The sequence below is a fragment of the Apiospora marii genome (genome assembly GCF_038362585.1).
Source record: "Apiospora marii strain CBS 49790 chromosome Unknown utg000011l_segment0_segment0, whole genome shotgun sequence".
Classification (NCBI taxonomy): domain Eukaryota; kingdom Fungi; phylum Ascomycota; class Sordariomycetes; order Amphisphaeriales; family Apiosporaceae; genus Apiospora; species Apiospora marii.
Genome location: NW_027117382.1, coordinates 3,718,249 through 3,735,884, shown reverse-complemented (window position 1 = coordinate 3,735,884; position 17,636 = coordinate 3,718,249). Strand labels below are relative to the sequence as shown.

General features: G+C 48.6%; 5 protein-coding genes across 5 annotated transcripts; 3 read left to right on the top strand and 2 right to left on the bottom strand.

Moving 5' to 3' along the window:
* Positions 1-583: 583 nt before the first annotated feature.
* PG985_014303 (amino acid transporter) lies at positions 584-4,333 on the top strand (the record flags this gene model as incomplete). Its single annotated transcript, XM_066834069.1, has 4 exons — positions 584-793; positions 909-1,514; positions 1,582-1,892; positions 3,856-4,333. 4 exons carry the CDS (start codon positions 584-586, stop codon positions 4,331-4,333), a joined length of 1,605 nt encoding a protein of 534 aa, XP_066678809.1.
* A 4,060-nt stretch (positions 4,334-8,393) lies between these two features.
* Positions 8,394-9,881, top strand: PG985_014302 (FabD/lysophospholipase-like protein; the record flags this gene model as incomplete). The annotated part of the gene is made up of 3 exons (XM_066834068.1): positions 8,394-8,563; positions 8,615-8,872; positions 8,933-9,881. 3 exons carry the CDS (start codon positions 8,394-8,396, stop codon positions 9,879-9,881), a joined length of 1,377 nt encoding a protein of 458 aa, XP_066678808.1.
* A 304-nt stretch (positions 9,882-10,185) lies between these two features.
* On the bottom strand, positions 10,186-10,713 carry PG985_014301 (uncharacterized protein; the record flags this gene model as incomplete). The annotated part of the gene is made up of 1 exon (XM_066834067.1): positions 10,186-10,713. The coding sequence occupies one exon, from the start codon at positions 10,711-10,713 to the stop codon at positions 10,186-10,188; it is 528 nt and encodes a 175-aa protein (XP_066678807.1).
* A 3,318-nt stretch (positions 10,714-14,031) lies between these two features.
* PG985_014300 (uncharacterized protein) lies at positions 14,032-14,805 on the top strand (the record flags this gene model as incomplete). Its single annotated transcript, XM_066834066.1, has 1 exon — positions 14,032-14,805. One exon carries the CDS (start codon positions 14,032-14,034, stop codon positions 14,803-14,805), a length of 774 nt encoding a protein of 257 aa, XP_066678806.1.
* Positions 14,806-15,208: 403 nt separating this feature from the next.
* PG985_014299 (uncharacterized protein) lies at positions 15,209-15,824 on the bottom strand (the record flags this gene model as incomplete). The annotated part of the gene is made up of 2 exons (XM_066834065.1): positions 15,209-15,240; positions 15,335-15,824. The coding sequence occupies 2 exons, from the start codon at positions 15,822-15,824 to the stop codon at positions 15,209-15,211; spliced, it is 522 nt and encodes a 173-aa protein (XP_066678805.1).
* Positions 15,825-17,636: the final 1,812 nt, after the last annotated feature.

Genomic DNA, 17,636 nt, shown 5'->3' with positions numbered 1-17,636 from the left:
TTGTGGGAAAAGCAAGTGCCGTGGTAAGGCTAGGGGATCAGAATTCGAAGGGATGACATGGTTGCGTAAGCTGCAGATAGGGTTACCACCACCTCGGGCTGTTGTGTACGTCAGATATTAGCCGGCGATGTTGTTTGGCCACAATTATCCCGGTGGCTCCGGGGGTTCGCGGCAGGGCCCAACCAAGGAGCTTCCCCGGCTTATCACTGCAGCGGCCATCGCTTCAGTCGTTTGGTTGACGGGGCCGGCATATCTCTGCACCACCTTCGCTCAGAGTTGCCCTCTTTGCAATTGGCTTGTCGGAGTTCATGTCTCCAAATCTTACCCGTTACACAGTTACGCATGCGTTTTGGGCTGTTCCAAATATTCCCGATCTGCGTTGATTCGCTTGATTAGAGTACTCGGCTCTCTTGATCTCCAATTTCTGAATTTTTCAGGGGCACCAGTCTACACACGTGTTGGGTCTTCACCTGAATCTGACATAGCCTTATATCAGTCGATTTCGCAACACCATTTCTGGCACGCGAAAACCCCATGGCTTCTTGATTCCCGCGACTACACATCTTCCGTATGATTCACAACCATGTCTAGCGACAGCGAACCTAAGCGGAAGACCCATGTTGACGGACCAACTGTGGTTCGGCCACGTTTGCATGACGACGAAGTCCTGGCAAGGCTGGGAAAGAAGGCCGTCCTCAAGAGAAACTTTGGCTTTTTGACTATATTGGGGTTCAGCTGTACAGTCCTCGTCACCTGGGAGGGCTCCTTGGTGTATGAAGCACTGCCTTCTTCCGTTATTCACCTTTCCTTATCTCTCCTACGTTTTCGGCTAACGAGTATCCAGGACATTCATTCTGGGTTTGCCAAAGTAACACTCCCTCCCTTTAACCTCTCTTCTAGTTGGCCAGATTCAGTGCTTACTGATTCTTTCCGGTAGTGGCGGTCCTTCCGGCCTCGTCTACAACTTCCTCGTCGTCTGGGTTGGTACCCTCTCCGTCTTCGCCGTTCTTTCCGAACTCGTCTCCATGGCGCCAACTTCGGGTGGACAATACCACTGGATCTCGATGCTAGCGCCAGCCTCGTGGCGAAAGTTCTTCGGCTACATAACGGGATGGCTGTGCATCGTCGGGTGGCAAGCCGTGGCGGCCTCGTCGGCGCTGCTCAGCGCCAGCATGATCCAAGGCATCATCTTGCTCTGCCATCCGGACTATGCCAACACGATGCAGGGCTGGCACGGGCTTCTGATCTCCTGGGCCTTGGTGCTATTCAGCTTCGCGGTCAATGCCGTCATCGGGTCTATTTTGGCCAAATTCGAGGGCCTCGTCCTGATTCTCCACCTTCTGGGGTTCTTCGCCATCATGCTACCTCTCGTCCTGCTTGGCGAACACGTTTCGCCCGCCGATGTGTTTAACAATTTCGTCAATAATGGTGGCTGGCCCACTCAAGCGCTCTCCTCGAGCATAGGAATGACTGGTAGTGTTTTGGCCTTCCTTGGGGGTGATGCTGCAATGCATGTGAGTTTGGAATGCACTAAACACAACTGATTCCGAGTATCACATGTTCTGACGGTGGTACTGGCAGATGGCCGAGGAAATTAGAGGCGCTCCTCTTGTCATCCCTCGCTCGCTGTTTTCGGGGCTTATTCTCAACGGCTGCCTGGGGTTTGGCATGGTGGTGGCATGCATGTTTTCCCTCGGGGACTTGGATGAAGCCCTAGCCGAGAATCCCAACTTCCCTTACATGGCCATCTTCCATCGTGCCGTCGGCTCCAGATCCGGGGCAGCGGCCATGGCCTCTATCGTCGTCGTTTTGTGCTGCAGCGCCACGACCGGCGCCATGGCGTCGGCGTCCCGCATCCTTTGGGCCTTTTCCCGCGATCGGGGAACGCCAGGGTGGAGAATAAGCACAACTACTACATACTGTACCACCCACATACTATACCACTCCTAAAACAGCACCTATATACTACCCTTTTTTAATTAATATATAAATATACCGGTCAATTCTTATCCGATTAAGCTAAAAATTAATACATTCTTTCCTTCTTTTCTACTATAACCAATTAAATAATTCGTATTTATAAAAAGAAACTCTCCGACGCTGTTTTAATTATTATAACTAATATATTACAACAATAAACCGCGAAACATTACAGGGTCTCTAAACGTACTCTATAACGTCGAATAAAGGGTAAACCGACGCGCCAAAAGTTGAGGGAAACTTTTTAAACCTTAATAGAAAAGGAAGAGAAATAAATAATTACCTAAACCCTCTATTAAATACGTTTAAAGTATAAACCTAAATATTTAATATTTCAATAATTCATTTAAAGGATATCACGAGCTAACAATAATTATAAAGTCCTAAATAAAAATTAAATATTTAAATTCCTAAATTATAACCTCATCCTTAAAACCTTTCCTACCACTAATATAAATTTCCAACGGTTTAACGCTACTTCCGAATAAAATATCTACGAATTCTTTAACCGGCTAAACCAGCCAAAGATCGTAAATATTCCCCCTAAACATCGTTAAAACGTCGACGAAGTTAGTACATAAATAAATATTAATAATAATTATATAATTATCGGGCCGGCCTTAATAAACCAGATATTTATCTAAAACTCTACCAACCTTACCTAAACATTAGTTATAAAGTCTATTAATATAATAAGCCGATATCTACGGCCTTTAGTAATATTCAAAGGCCTTTCGGTCCAACAATAATAGTTTCCCCCTTAAGAGGAGGATATCGACCTAAATAACGATAGAAAATGGTATAACTAACTCTTTATAGCCTTACCTAATAAATAAATTAATAATTAATTTACGTTATTATAATTAAAATATATTTTTATACTAAACACTAAACCGGCTAATAAAGGTTAATAAAAACTCTTTATCCTTAACAATTATAAAAACTATAATACTAAGGAATTTATAACGATATACTTAAAAAATAAAATTTAAATATTATACCTATCGGTTTATACCTCACACCTCCTTTAACCTTTAAATTAAAACCCCTTCTCAATATTTAAAAAGAAGTTCCGGACCGAGATTACTATTAAATACTATATAATAATAAACTTAAACGTTATTAAATTTAACTTTATTTAAACTTAAAACCGAACTTATTAATAAACCTTCTAGAAATATAATATTATAAACGTTTAAAAAACTACTAACATCCACCCCCGGAATATTAATAAGCCCCTTAAACACCGGCTCCGAAAAAAGGGTAAACCGGAACCGGAAATACTGAACCTAATAAGCTCCTAAAAATCAACTAATTAATAATTAACTAATAAACCCTTTAAAAGATTTAATACGCCTAAAAGCTTCCGTTAGGTATAAAAAATAGAAATTACGTTAACCGAGGGGGACCCTAAACTTAATAATCTAACGGCCCAACAATTATTCCGAAAAGTCCAAAAAAATATAAATACTTTAAACGTTAAAGTAATTATATTAAAATAAAAAAACCTCCGATTAAAAAAAAATTTAAAAAAATTAAAACCTAAAAAGAAAAAAAGGTCATCCTTAACCTTAACGGGGACTTCATTATAATAAAAAAGGTATAAAAAATTAAAACGCAAATAAAAGGGCCATCTAAACCGGCTCGGCAAGTTCCAAAACCGAAAAAGGAAGAAAAAGCGGAATATATTAATTCCGACAATACGAACGAACCGGAAAACTATATTATAATCAATTAAAAGCTAAAATAATATAAATTAATTAATTAATTAATTTTTTATAATTTTTTAAATAAATATTATTTATTATATTATTTATTTTTTTTAAATAGTATAATATATGGATAATGCAATATATAGTGGTTATACTTATAGAGAAAGGTCGCCCGTCGAACCGGAATCCCATTCAACTCGGTTTTGCTAACCGCCTTCATCTCCATGCTCCTGTCTCTCATCAATCTCGGGAACGCGACTGCCTTCAACGGCATCACGACCATCCAAATTTCCGGTCTTTGCGGCTCCTATCTCTTCGTTGCTACATTGTTGCTGTATAACCGGCTGGCTGGCCACATTCAGGAGCCATACGATGACAACGCCATCACCAACACGATGGGCAAGGACCTTACCTGGGGTCCGTGGCGCCTCCGCGGGTACCTTGGAACTGCGAATAACGCCTTTGCTTGCGTCTATTTGATCTACGTCTGGTTCTTCGCCTTTTGGCCCGCCAGCGTTCAGGTCACTCCGCCAAACTTCAATTGGGCCGTCTTGCCATTTACCGTCATCACTCTGTTCAGTCTCCTGTACTACGCATTGTGGGCCAGGAAGACATATGCGGGGCCGATTATCGAGTTCTGATAGTCCTAGCCCTTGGCACTCACTACCTCGACACACCTTCAGGTTGCGGGCCCATCTCCTACGTAATAGAGGAATAAGCACGTCATGCAAGAACTCGCAGAGGCTCGTCGCGTGGCTTGTTGAGTTGGACATCCCTCTCGCAAGGGCTGAACACGGGATAGGGATCTTTCGGCCACATATGCCGAGATGAGGTAGATTCCGGAATTGAGGGATGAAAGAAGTGCACTTTCTCGCGAGCCTGTGAGGAATTAGCGCGCTGTGTAAGTGCTGAGATGGCGGGGACTCAAAGCCTTGATTTTACATCTATCTACCGGGTCTTTCTCAAGTCATATGTACACGTATTTGGTGTCTGAACGCATACCAAATCATTGCTCTGAACCTGCGCTCACTGTATGGAGCACATAAGACCTTGCTAAACCTTGGTGCGCCCCCATCTCGTGCTGAACTGTTTAATGGTCTGTATTACGATCGTACCTTAGTGATTGGGTTCTGATGTTGTATAAAGATGATGCTTCTGCTATCTACTGTGGTGTTGCCCATCAGGTCCATCGTACGAAGGACCTGGTGGTCCGTGCGCGCTTTGGTCGTGACGCCCCTTTTGGCAGTGCCGGTAGCCACTGAACAGGTGATACCAACATGAACCATGCTGTAGCGTGCTCCCACAACAGTCTGGTTGCTCAGAGCCTTACCGGAGGATTTACTCCTGTAAGGGAGACCGCAGCAGAAGTTCGCAGTCTGCCTATGATGACGCATGAGATAGCGAAGTAGCTCTCATGAAACCTCCTGTCTCTGTTGTTCACAGATGGAGGCGAATCACTCCCGGTGAATAGGCGTCAGGAAACGAAACAATATGATAGTGTGTTGGATACATTGCGTACGTATGTATTGCCCGGAATCTTCTGTTCGAGCTGCCCATACGATACCGGATGAATAGGAAAATCATCACAGTAAGGGAAAATCAGCGCTGGTTTGCTTCGCCTTCTGCCTAGCGGCGGTCACAGTTTTGCCCTGATGAACTATGACACCCTGCTGTGTCTCCTTGGTGGCGTTAACAAACACTGCCCGCCAGCCCTCAGGCATTGCCCTCGCAGATGGCTGAGCCGCCTTGTAAGAGAGAGGGTGTCCTGCTCCTTCCAGAACATCAGGCAGTACTTTTTCCAGCTTTTGAAGTGCCGCTGGCGCCTATCCTGCCTTTATCATTTCGAATTGTTGAGCTTATCTAGCTATGCAATATCTCGCTTACTAAGAACACCGGACTAGAAGAAGCATAAATGACTTCCGTCGAAAAGTATTCCCTGATGTAAAATTAGGTTTCGCTCACCGAAACTAAGGAAGGAGGGCGAGGATGCAGCAACATCAACAGCAGCCGCCACTTAGGTTTAGGTAGGGTAAGCCTTGTTGCGCCACACTTTTCTGGTCTGTTAGTTCCCGCGCGATAGCTGCGGGAAACACTATGTATCTCAAAACTAGACCCATTTGGTCATAAGATCATCTTAGCACACCGGTCAATGCGCCAACAACCGGCAGATCGGTAAGGAGAGCCAATATGTTTATTGGTACTGAGCGGCAAACCTCAGGCTAACGCGGAACGCCTATGCAATGCGCCACAAATTGGTTAGTACGATGCGCCAATAATGGCGATGAGTGTCGTAATGTACTTGGCGGTTGCAAGGTACTCCAGGCGTTTTTAAGTGCCGACAAGCTCGAAGTGCCAATATATCCAGGTACCCATCTGATTGTGGCTTAACTCATCGCCCAACTGCTTCTTAGATCCAAAAGGGGCTCTTGGGATCGCGGTGAGAAGGTCCTGCCTACGCTATGCTTGAAATATATATCACCTGATTGGCTACGATGAGGCGGTTAGAGAGCAATAATGTAGCTAAGCTTAATGACAGGCGCAGCGGCTGGGTGGCTTTGGGAAGGAAGATCTCGATGACATAACAGCAATGCTTCGTTACGTATGTGGCATGTTTTCTGGTGTTGTTTTCTCCCGTGAGATCCACCCCCTTTTTACAAAGTCAGGAGCTTCGTATCCCGGCTCACCGATGAGAAAATCCAAAAGTCATATTATGAGAATAGCCGCTTCAGGCGCCAGCCTCTCACTCGATTACAGAAAACGATTTCATCCAATCAGCGATGAATTGTTATTGGGGCTTAAGGCCGGTGAGTGTCGATGATACCACTTCATTTTCTTTTTTCTTCTTTTTTTTGTCTCACACTATCACTGGGTGGTTCATACAAGGCTGTTGACTGCATAAGCCATGAATCTCCCTACGTGCAGCCAAATTGCGCCCGTGGCATAGGAGCTCAATCTCGGCTGACCAATGGGAGCGTATAATCAATGTATTACTACATTCAACATGAGGCATAGTTGTCCTTGGCATGAGGGGTTCTGAAAATAGCGCTGCATTAGATCATAGTCCTATTAACAAATTGCATGACTACACATGCTGCTCTCCAAAGGCTACATGTAACTTCCGCCATGCAAATATCAACTGATAAAGGCCCACGACATCAACCCGGTAGTAGTATTATCAGCATTCGTTTCAGCAAATACCGAACCTTCACCCATCACCGGAAATCACGCGTTACTTAATAATGAGGAAATTGGAGATCTTGGCGTGCATTGAAACACATTGGAAGACAGGACCCCGATGGGACTTCAAGACTACCTGAAACGGCTCGAAGGGAGTGTTGAAAGTACAATTGTAGCAGGGCTTATTTTATCCAAGAAGCAATGATTATCGTCACTTGTAATGTAGGCTTAATGTGGCGTCTTCCAGTGACTAGGGTTGGCACGCTCAAGAGCACGCTGACAATAGCCTGGCCAGATCCGAAGACTTAGCCACCGCCACTTTATGTGCGTTTGTATCACAATACGCATACGCTGCCCTTAGATCCGGGTATCGCATAACGGCATGCATGCCAAGGATATAATAACAGAAATCCTTGCACATATGGGTATCCAACCTTCACACTTACCCATCCACGGCTACTCCGACCACAAACAAAATTGAATTCTTTCGAATATTCGATCCTAGCTTACTAAGGCTACCAAGGTCCGGGATGCTGTAGAAAAACTATTTCGACAAGTGCTGATCATGCAGAACACGGATACAGTCAAAGCTACATGAGAACAATGCCCGTGCTGTCAGCTGCCATAATAATCAGGCTCAACATATATCAGGCAGGGTAAAAAAACAGGACCCAGTACCAGAACTCAAAAGCCATATCGACATGGTAGGCGTGCCCGATAACTCTCCTTGTTTCGCTTGAGATCTAATAGCCGCCTGTGAGTGTGCGTTTGTGATCACACAGCATAGCCATGATGGGGCCAAACATCCGGTCGTGGTGGCTGAAATTTGCGCAGCCTCTATGGTTCGAGGTCAGTGAATGTTCTAATACAAAATAAGGTAGATTGATGTTTTTCTCAAAGATCACAGACGCCACCACAAGCTTGTCTTGGACATTATCTTACACCATTCGGAATGTTCTTCTAATCGTCCCGGCTGTGGCCACAGCCTGATTGCTTACGACAGATTCTATGTTTGCAATTCCCAAACCTGATAGGACCCTAAATTCGACACCTGCAGATCACATCGGTGTGGCCTTTTGCTGACTTTAGTAGAGGCGCGAACCCAGCCTCAAGCCCTGTGGAGATGACAAGCCTCAAAGGGATCAGACACAGAGATTCATTTCTGCTAAAACTCGAACTTAAAAAGGCATCTCCCATTGACCTGGATTTCCCGCCAGTGGAGTCTTACAGCACGTTCTTCTTTTCTCGATTATAGAAAGATTAGTCTACAATCCGAATATCCAGATGGAGGCCCCAGGAACGCCTCAAGGCACCTCCACCAGTCCACCGAACCCGCCCGGAACAGGTTCCACATGTGACCACCCCAACAATGACTCGTGCTGTTGGTGTAGGAAGACAGTTCTTAGCCTCGGTAAGTGAACTACTCCTGTACAAGCCATGTGTGAGACCTAACCAAAGGTGCGGTAACCATTAGACGGAGGTGGGATTCGTGGCTACTCAAGCTTGATCATTATCGGGAAGATAATGGAGCAAATCAGGGACATTGAAACCAGACATCCAGAAGGGGCGCATCACACCAGTGCAGACTACCCCTGGGGCGAGCACAGCCTCAATTCCGGAAGCATGCAAGCTGATGAAGGAAACTTCTGGCCTTGTCATTACTTTGACTACATCGCTGGAACCTCGACAGGAGGGTAAGGCTGAAAAAAGTTCAATCCAATACATAACTGCTAACTTATTATCAGCCTGTCTGCCATAATGCTTGGAAGGCTTCGAATGACGGTGGGACAGGCCATTTCTGCCTACAAAACTTTCGGGGATACGATCTTCGGAAAACCTCGTTCTTGGCATATCAACAGTGCACTGTGGTTTCCTAGGTCGAAGTATCCTAGCTCACCCATGGAGACAGTGATTGCGAAATTGATCTCCCAACAACTTGGCAATGAAGACTCCAAGAAGGTTTCTAATGAGCCGTTTGAATCTCCTGAAGGCCAGACAAGAACGTATGTCATTATCCATTCTTCCCTTGGAGTTTCTGGACCATTGACCATATCCCTTCACAGTATTGTATTCTCCTGCCTACAAACTGAACGCGAACCTACGCCCTATCTTTGGCGAAGTTATAATCATGAATCCCGAACAGGAGGACAAGACAAAGCGCTACGTCTTAACCTTGGACTTGCGGCTCGCGCACCGATCTGGCAAGTGGCCCGGGCGACCTCAGCAGCTCCCCGATATTTTGAGCCAATTTTGATTGATGGTGATACACATGTTGACGGAGCTGTGGGCGTCAACAATCCATCGCCCCAGACCATCGATGAGGTCTACTACAAGGAGAATAAACGCGTCCCCGCTTTGAGCGTGAGCATTGGAACAGGAGTTAACCCCCCAGACCAGGAAAACCGGGCATTTCCCGAGACCATTCGGAAAGTGCTCAGGGCTCGAAAGACTGGCAAGCTCAGACGAAGGCAGATCATCACCAAGTACTGGGAGCTAGCCTCGGGTGTCGCGAAGAAGATATCAGACACAGAGACGGCTGTAAAAACATGGGAGCGTGACTGCACCCTGTTTCAAGGGGCAGGCAGATCGTCTGAGGAGAATTTCGAGAAATGGTGGTACCGGCTCAACGTCGACGGCGCACTCAAGGCAATACCCCTGGACGACTGGACCCCGCGAAAAGGCGGACAGAAGACATTGGGACAGATCACCGATCTCACTGAGGCCTATCTCAGGAGACCGGACGTAGAGCAAACCGTTAGGCGCATTGCCGAGGCATTGGTGAAGAAGCGAAGGGAGCGAGTGCAGACCGAAAGATGGGAACACTTCATCATGAAGGTTGCATATCGTTGCCCGCTCAACAAAAAACATGAGGAGCTGTTCGACAGCCGAGATGATATCCGCAAACATCTGGTGTCACAGCATCAATGTGCACCGGAAGATGATGCACTAATGCACCAAATACTGAGCCGCGCACGAGTAGTCCCCAACCAGTCTGTCAGTACATCATCATGATAGACACGAAGGTATCGGTGGCAGGCGCATAAGGAACTCTCGATCCGTTGATATCTGGGACAGAAACTAGTGGAATTATTGGTGTTGGTTGTATTTAGTATCGCGAATTCTCATTGATTAATCCCCCCATGCCCACAAAGATTGAACATTGCTGCATTTGTATTGATCGACTGATCGACCAATTGCCATGTCTGGTCTGTGGCAAATGATCTAATGCATGAGGTCTCCGTGAAAACTTCCCACTGATAGAAACGTGACGACCGTTATTTAAGTCTAGTAATTTATGATACCTAGGCTTCGTAACTTAGTTTGCACTGTCGCCTCGTTTTTCAAAAGTTGGGCTGAAGTAGTGACCTTCCGTATACGGAGCCTCCACGGGCATTCTTTCACCATCCATCTCGGGGTACATCCTGCTTCCTTCCAATTCCGCCCGGGGCGCATCGGCAGCGGGTAGTTCGGGGTGGTCATGTCGCCGCCGCCTGCGCCGGATCTGCATCACGACTAGCGCAATAATGAGCCCCAGGAACACAATGGTCCCGACGGATATCCCCGCCACTTGGCCCCTTGACAGAACAGGGGCCACATTTGTACCATCTTCTGTAGCCTTGGCTACAGTACCGCTTGGGTCTGGGTGTGACGGAACTGAACTCGGGCCCCCGACGCCAAAATCGCCAACGTCCGTACCCGCGGTGCTGGCCGGCATCTGCAGTGGAAAGGCCTGGATACGATACGGCCATGCCTGGTCTGGAGGTACGGTGGAGAAACGAGTAGTCAACTGGTTTGCTTGGGTGTCTTTGAAGACTGTCGCGACGAATGTCAAAGTCGAGACCATGCTGACGCACGCTCGCATTGTAGCAGACGGCGTTTGGAAGTTGTTAATGACCGTTGTATCGCACTGATATGCGCCGTTGGGGCAGCACCATATCTGCGAGTGTTCTTGCGAGCCGATATGGAAGGTGGTGGAACAAGCGGTCTGCCACCCCGCTCTGCACGCCGTGCCTGGGTATGCCGCAGCGGGGTCAAAGTCTAACACGATCACAAACATTTAGTCATCCGCTTGAGTCAGTTTTTGGAGTGAGGATTGCTCTTACCTAGGCTATAATATCTATCTGGGAAGCAGTCCGGCTTTCGATCCGTCGTGACCAAACCACTGTCCCCCAAATACACATACGACGGCAGACACGACACGGGCGTGAGTGTCTTGAAATCCGTCCTGGCCAGACAACGGACAGAGGCTTCACATTCCGTTTCGGCATCGACACGAGGCGTAAATGGAGTGGTCTGGGGAGCGAGCCAAACAGTATTAACAGGGGTATCGGTGAGTCCCCCGCTGGCTCGCGTGTATTGCGTGAACAATGCGCCCATCACGGCACTATCAATACACACAAGCAGATCCAATTGGCGCGCCTGGCGAAGATCAAATCGTCCAAGGTTTGGTGGCTAAAGATGGATCAATACAGGATGACCACCAGAGTCTCGAGGCACTGAAATCCTGGTCAGGTGGGTGGAAGAGAGAGATCATGGACACTATTCTGCAATCCAACCCGGAACGAAATTGGATGGATGCCTACAGCCATCCCTTCTGAAATTTCGACTTTCCGAGTTGCCAAGGGGGTCTTTGCTGCCGTTTGGCCAAGGTATGCAGGTTATGATTGGTTGCAGGGGTAGGGTAGCGGTAGCGGTGGGACAGCAAGGTCCCAAAATGCCGGGAGCTTTCAATCATCCTATCACAACTCGCCTGACTGGCGGGTGCGGGGTTGTGTTGGTTCATGTTCTGCAGGGTACCGCCAACAACCTACTTCTGCATCACAGTCACTCGAACACGTCATTACATGTACGCAAATCTCTTCTTGCCATCATGTCATTGCAGCTTGAACTTTTACAAAAGGTTGATGAGTTCGAAGACGGGCTTGGCGGCCCGGCACTGGGCGTCGCCGTAGTTGACGCACGGGTCGAGCAGGGCGGCTGGGTCGCGGCGGAGTGGCCCTTGCGGTAATGTAATTGTGTGTGACCCCACGCTCTTCGGTGCCCTGACTGTCTCCCTCGGCGGTGGGTTGCAACAAGTACAACTCTGATTTGAATCTCCAACCCCCGGCATGCTTGGCTCAGCGCTTCCAGTCTGCAAATTACCTGGGTCGAACTTTTTCCTTAGAGATAAGAAACATCAAGTCTTCTGCTCTTTGTGAGTCTTTTGTTTCTGCCAGGAAACCTTGGTATGAATCGAAAAAAAAAAGAAAGAAGAAAGAAAAAACATCAAGTCTTGGATCTTTCGAACCCCCTTGTGATTGGTGCTGGTCCTCAATGTTAGACCACTTATTATCCGCGTCTGGACAGCTGCGTCATGAAATGTGATTATGCTATCTAGATTTTGGGAGGCTCGCTCTTGGGGAGCCCTTCCGCTACTGTAGAGGCAGCACCAGCTACTCTCTACACTTCATCTATCAATCCATGCGCTAGATAGCAGTCATGGAACCATTCAATGGACTCTCGGAACTTCATCAGCTGCTCCCACAGCTGTGGCCAGGTAGCTCTATACCAATAGGGATTCGCACGAGCCTCGACCGAGGTGACATCAAACTGTGCAATGCCAAAGCGACCACAATTGACATCCGGGCCACTCGATTCCTGCTGTGCTTCGTCGACTTCGTTTTCTTCTTTCGCCGGGGCTGTCACGATCAGGATCTTGTGATTGCGGTTGCCCTCTCCGTATTTACCCTACGGTATGTAGAGGTCACTGTTGCCAATCGCGTTGCGTGCCTGGAAGTTGAAATAGAGATTGAAGCCAAGCCATTTCCCAACATCAGACGGGCGCTAACAGTAGCTGAGGAGCTTGGACTCGTTAGCTCGGCCTGATCTTAAATCTTAAGCACCTCTGACCATAACCGCATCCAAGAGACATCCTTTCCAACACGGCTTGGGTCATAAACCTGGCCTTAGGTGAGCTCAAGTCGAACAACGCATGGTTTCGTATTCCGGCTTGTTAACAATCCATGATCGACGTTGTGAGACGTTTTGTGATCTTAATGGTGGTGTTGGGGACAGAAAACCGTCACGGGCCGAATGTTTCAACCTAAGTAAATGCCAGGAACCAAAGCTTCTTTTCGTCTGAAGTGTATCGGGGAAACCCAAAATAGCACATGGCTTGATCAAGCTTGCCTGGCCGTTTCAGCTAGGTTGAAATATCATTTATGTGCAGTCTTGGCCAATCGTGGTGCTTACTCGGTTTACTGTCCATATCGTGCATAATTATAGCGGCTGAGGTGGGCTTGCCTTACTCAGCCCCCACCCCGCCATGGCCCATGCCTATAACGGCACACTAGCCTTTTGTCGACCAATCAGCTTGCAGCATTTTCAAAAGGGGCTGTCTTACTACGGTTCCATTGAAAGAATGCGATGACTTCGGTCAGCGTATATCGCAGTTTGGATCTACTTGTAACTTGTGGCTTGCTGGGAATGAGTATTTGACCAGATATGTCGCCCCTAGAATAGACATAGGTAACTCTCCACTTGATCTGGATTCAAGACGTGTTCTGGGAGCGCAAACCATCTTGGACGATATATGATAGTTGGACAAGATAGTAAGCCTCGACACTGTAGCTCATACAAGCTGTATACTTTTCAATCTCCTAGAGTCTTGGCTAGAACTATTCGTTCCTTCTCAGGTCTCGACCTACGTAGGATTAGTTTGGAGATAGCACCCAGTAATCTTTCCGCAGCTGCCAAGTTCCGATCTGTTTCAGCCTTTACAATGTCGACTAGACTTAGATCCTTTCCGCTAATCTGATTGGTCGGCATCCAGAATCGATCGCGGGGTTCATGTTGTGTAGGATGAGCTGCTATGGCTTTGTAGGCGCCGAGGAAATGGGATGACATCAACTCTTATCGACGTTCGTTGGCTAGATAGTAAGCATCGTGTAGCAAGGACGCTATGATCATCTGGGACTGCATTGTGAATATTCCTATCCTGAAGTTGACTCGAGAAGACCTATAAAGACTGCCTCTACGCCGTCGTCAGTATTTTCATCTCCCGGCATCAGCATCATCTCAACAAACCAACAAACCAACAAACCCCAATTACATCTTCTTACACTAGCTCCTTTGTCTTCCTACTGTTGTTTCATACGACTCCCATTCCTCTCATTCTGTCAAAATGCACGCCATCCAGACCGCCTTACTTGTGGGCAGCCTCCTCGCCGCCGGCGAAGCCAAGATCGTCGGACGTCTTGGCGACAGTGCCTCAGCCCTCGAGCAAAAGTTTCACCCCCTGACCGACTTCGACACAGACGGCTGCTACTTTACCGCCGCCATCGGCCCCGAGGGCAACACCAACCCGGGCCTGCCCAACCCCGTGGGCAAGGGTATGGCCAGCGACTGCCGCGACGACAACCGGCTCGAGTTCAACAACCTGTACAGCCGGTCGCGCTGCAACAACGGGTGGTGCGCCATCATGTACGAGTACTACTTCGAGAAGGACCAGCCCGTCTGGGGCTCCTTCGGGCACGGCCACAACCACGACTGGGAGAACATCGTCGTGTTCGCCAAGGGGGACGACATCAAGCGCGTCGCGCCCTCGTGCCACGGCAAGTATGAGCACGCCAAGAACGACGGCTTCCTGCGCGACGGCACGCACGCCAAGATGGTCTACCACAAGGACGGGCCCAACACGCACTGCTGGCGCTTCGCCAACGGCGACGACGACAAGAGGCAGGAGAACTACACCAAGAAGTGGGTCCTCGGCAACCTCATCGGCTGGGACAACTGGCCCTCGGTCCAGGGCAAGGGCTCGCTTCGGGATGTGCTTTACAATGCCTTCAACGGCGGCGTGGGGCCCAAGTTCTGGGACAAGGATGACAAGTTCACCAACACCCTGCGCTCGGCGGCTGGGGACTCGGTGCCTGGGTTCGACCCGGCCAAGGACCAGTAAGCGGCCTTGGCTTTGAACTCATGTAATATTATTCTTGGGGTTTTTCGGGGATGGGTTCTATGGGCGGTGTTAGGGTCTTTTTAGGGAATCTACCGGGGTAGATGGAAACTGGGGCTTCAGGGTCTGGGGTTTTCTTTGGTGGTTTCGTTTACTTCACTTCTTCTACTGTATACCTAGATTTACAAAATGAAAGACGGTTCATGATTGGACGTCCGCCTTGAGTCGCATATATGGAGCCATGTTTGATTGAATGTGGATCTACTTCTTTTGACGAAAGAGCTGTCCGCTATGCATGCGGCCGGGTTACCGTGTGGGCCCTTGCAGCTGGCGGTTTGGACATGGCTTTCAGCTTGGCCTGGGCTTCTAGGTCGATCCGACTTCTCGGGTACGACAGATGTGAAGGTCAGTCTTGGTGGATCATTTGTTCGTTGGGGACTTTTCAATTGCATAGCAACATACCATAAGGGACAGGTGTGTGATAACTCGCAGAGCCAGTGGTCGATGCACGCGGGGTGGAAGAGATGCCCACACGGCAGTTTGCGAAGCTTGTCGCCCTCGCAGAAGTCCTCGGTGCAGATGGAACACGTTGACGGCGACATATGCGGTTCCTCCTCATCTCCTTCACGTCGACCCCGGCGGATCATGCACCAAAGCCGCGTTCCCAAGGTCCGAGGCCGCGTCGCCCTGTCATCATCCGCTTGTTGAGATCTTGCATGGCCGGGCCAAATAACGTGTGAAATTTGGTGATGATGTGGCGATGGTGACGAATGGTCGTGGTACTTGATCATGGGTATCTTGTCCACGGCGTTTTGCCCCAGACCTTGCTCCGAGTGAACCGTGATGCGGGTCTGGACTGCCCTCCTTGCCCTTTGGCGCCGTAACCGCGCTTTCCTAGGGCCAAAGTGGCACATACCAAAGAGGACTAGGACGAGAAAGGACACCGAAACCGCCACGGCGATGCGAATGGTCTTGTGTTCAAGTGGACTGTCGTCATTTTCGCCGGCGGTTGAGGCCGACATGATGACCACCTAGTAGATAACTTTGAATAAGGATGTAGTACGAAATGTCCACCTCAACTCGGGTAGCCTTAGCCAATAGGGAAAACAGAAAGTCGTGCACCAGTAAACTCAAGGGGGAAGGAGCAACTGGCTAATATGATGGCCCCGACAAGATGTCTATCTTCCTGGCTTTTATGAATTACTTGCACCTTCGTATTTTTTCTTTCCCCTCTATTTTGAGAGGGGGCCGGCTCATCGAAATGCCTCAAAATAAAAGGAGCGGTATACCGAAGGTGGCACAGTCGAAGGTTCAATGTCCGTTGTCACACGCATCGACTGGAGTTGCGGCGGTTTCCGCCATGCCGAATTGGGAGTAGCGTCCAGGCAACCGAATTTCGACGAGAACTGACTACTTACCCATGCCAGGGGCTCCTCGGTGGCAACCGGGAAACGTGACACGCAGACGACAAGAGCCCAGAATGAGGCATATACCTTATACGACATACCCATGCCACACCAAAGTGCTGCTGGCTTTGGCTGGCATCGATTCGGCATTTGACACCAAAAAAGAACATCAAAAAGAACATCAAAATGCTCCGAGCTTCAGCGGGTCCGGGTGGCTCTCCATTAGGCAGTCTCGGCTACTGTTGACTGACGTGATTGGCCGACTGCAGTCGTTAAGCATTTGTCATGCTATTACTAGTCTTCGCGCATGGCTCCTATCTGGCAAGTGTCAATTGACGTGCTATAGGTTTTTCCTTCTCTCAGTGTTTGAATTCGCGCGTCCGCATCTTCAATCAAGCTTGGGATCTTGGTGGTGTTAGCTGCGACCGTGCCATCAAGTAATCCTCAGGAAGCGATGGGGACGGAAACGGGTAGGCCTGGAGTGACTGAAGTACCGTGCCGTTGGTATTTGGTGTGCCTATCCGCTTATATGTCTGTGGGTCCTGGAGGGTGTAAAAGTCCAGGGGCGGCTTGGAGGAATGCGTGAGGGATTTTTACCCATCGCCACAGCCAGAATAGACGGTCCAGGTTTACCTAAATAAGACTTGATTCGCCGGTCACATTCTGTAAGTACATTCCCCCCAGCCGCCAGTACCCAGTGGGTCGTTTCCGAGAAGATATGGAGCCAGGCCCTGGCGTGCTAATTTGCTTAATCCGACTTCACCTCTCACAGACTTTGTATGGGCACCAAAGTCTACACTTAAGAATACCATCTTGTATCGTATGGAGTTGGCCGATGCGCCTCCTTGGAGGCTCGCCCAGCCGTGACCTGAAATTCTGGGCATGTGCTGTAAATCCCTCAGACAAAGTCCACGGTGGCTGTCACTTTGGGTAATGTGATGCCACTGCGGCAGCCAGATCCTTCCCCTACGATATGGGAATGACGCAGCATGTCAATGGTCATTGCCCGACGATAAATGGTCTTGCGCAGTGTAGATGATTCCTGATCTTTCGGATGTGTGATACCGCTTGATGTCCTCCGGGTCCTTTTGCTTGCCATGACACCCCTTACGTATGGCCACAGACAGCTCAGTGACATGGCAAACCGGCCCTGAAGAAAATGGCAACGTGATTCGGCCAGAACCCAGACCAGAAGCGTGTAACTTCCAATATCATGTTCTTACTCACCTCTCAAACATTGTTCATTTGTCACAAACGGGACTCTCAAGACACGGATGGCTGATGAGCATTAGATCCCAGGACATCGACGATGCCGAAAGACACCAGCAGGATAACTGGACCAGGACCAAGGATGTGTTGGCGTTGAGTCTGTATCCCATCAACGTCAGACTGGTCGTTGTTGTCCCGAGAAGCGTACTGGCACATCAC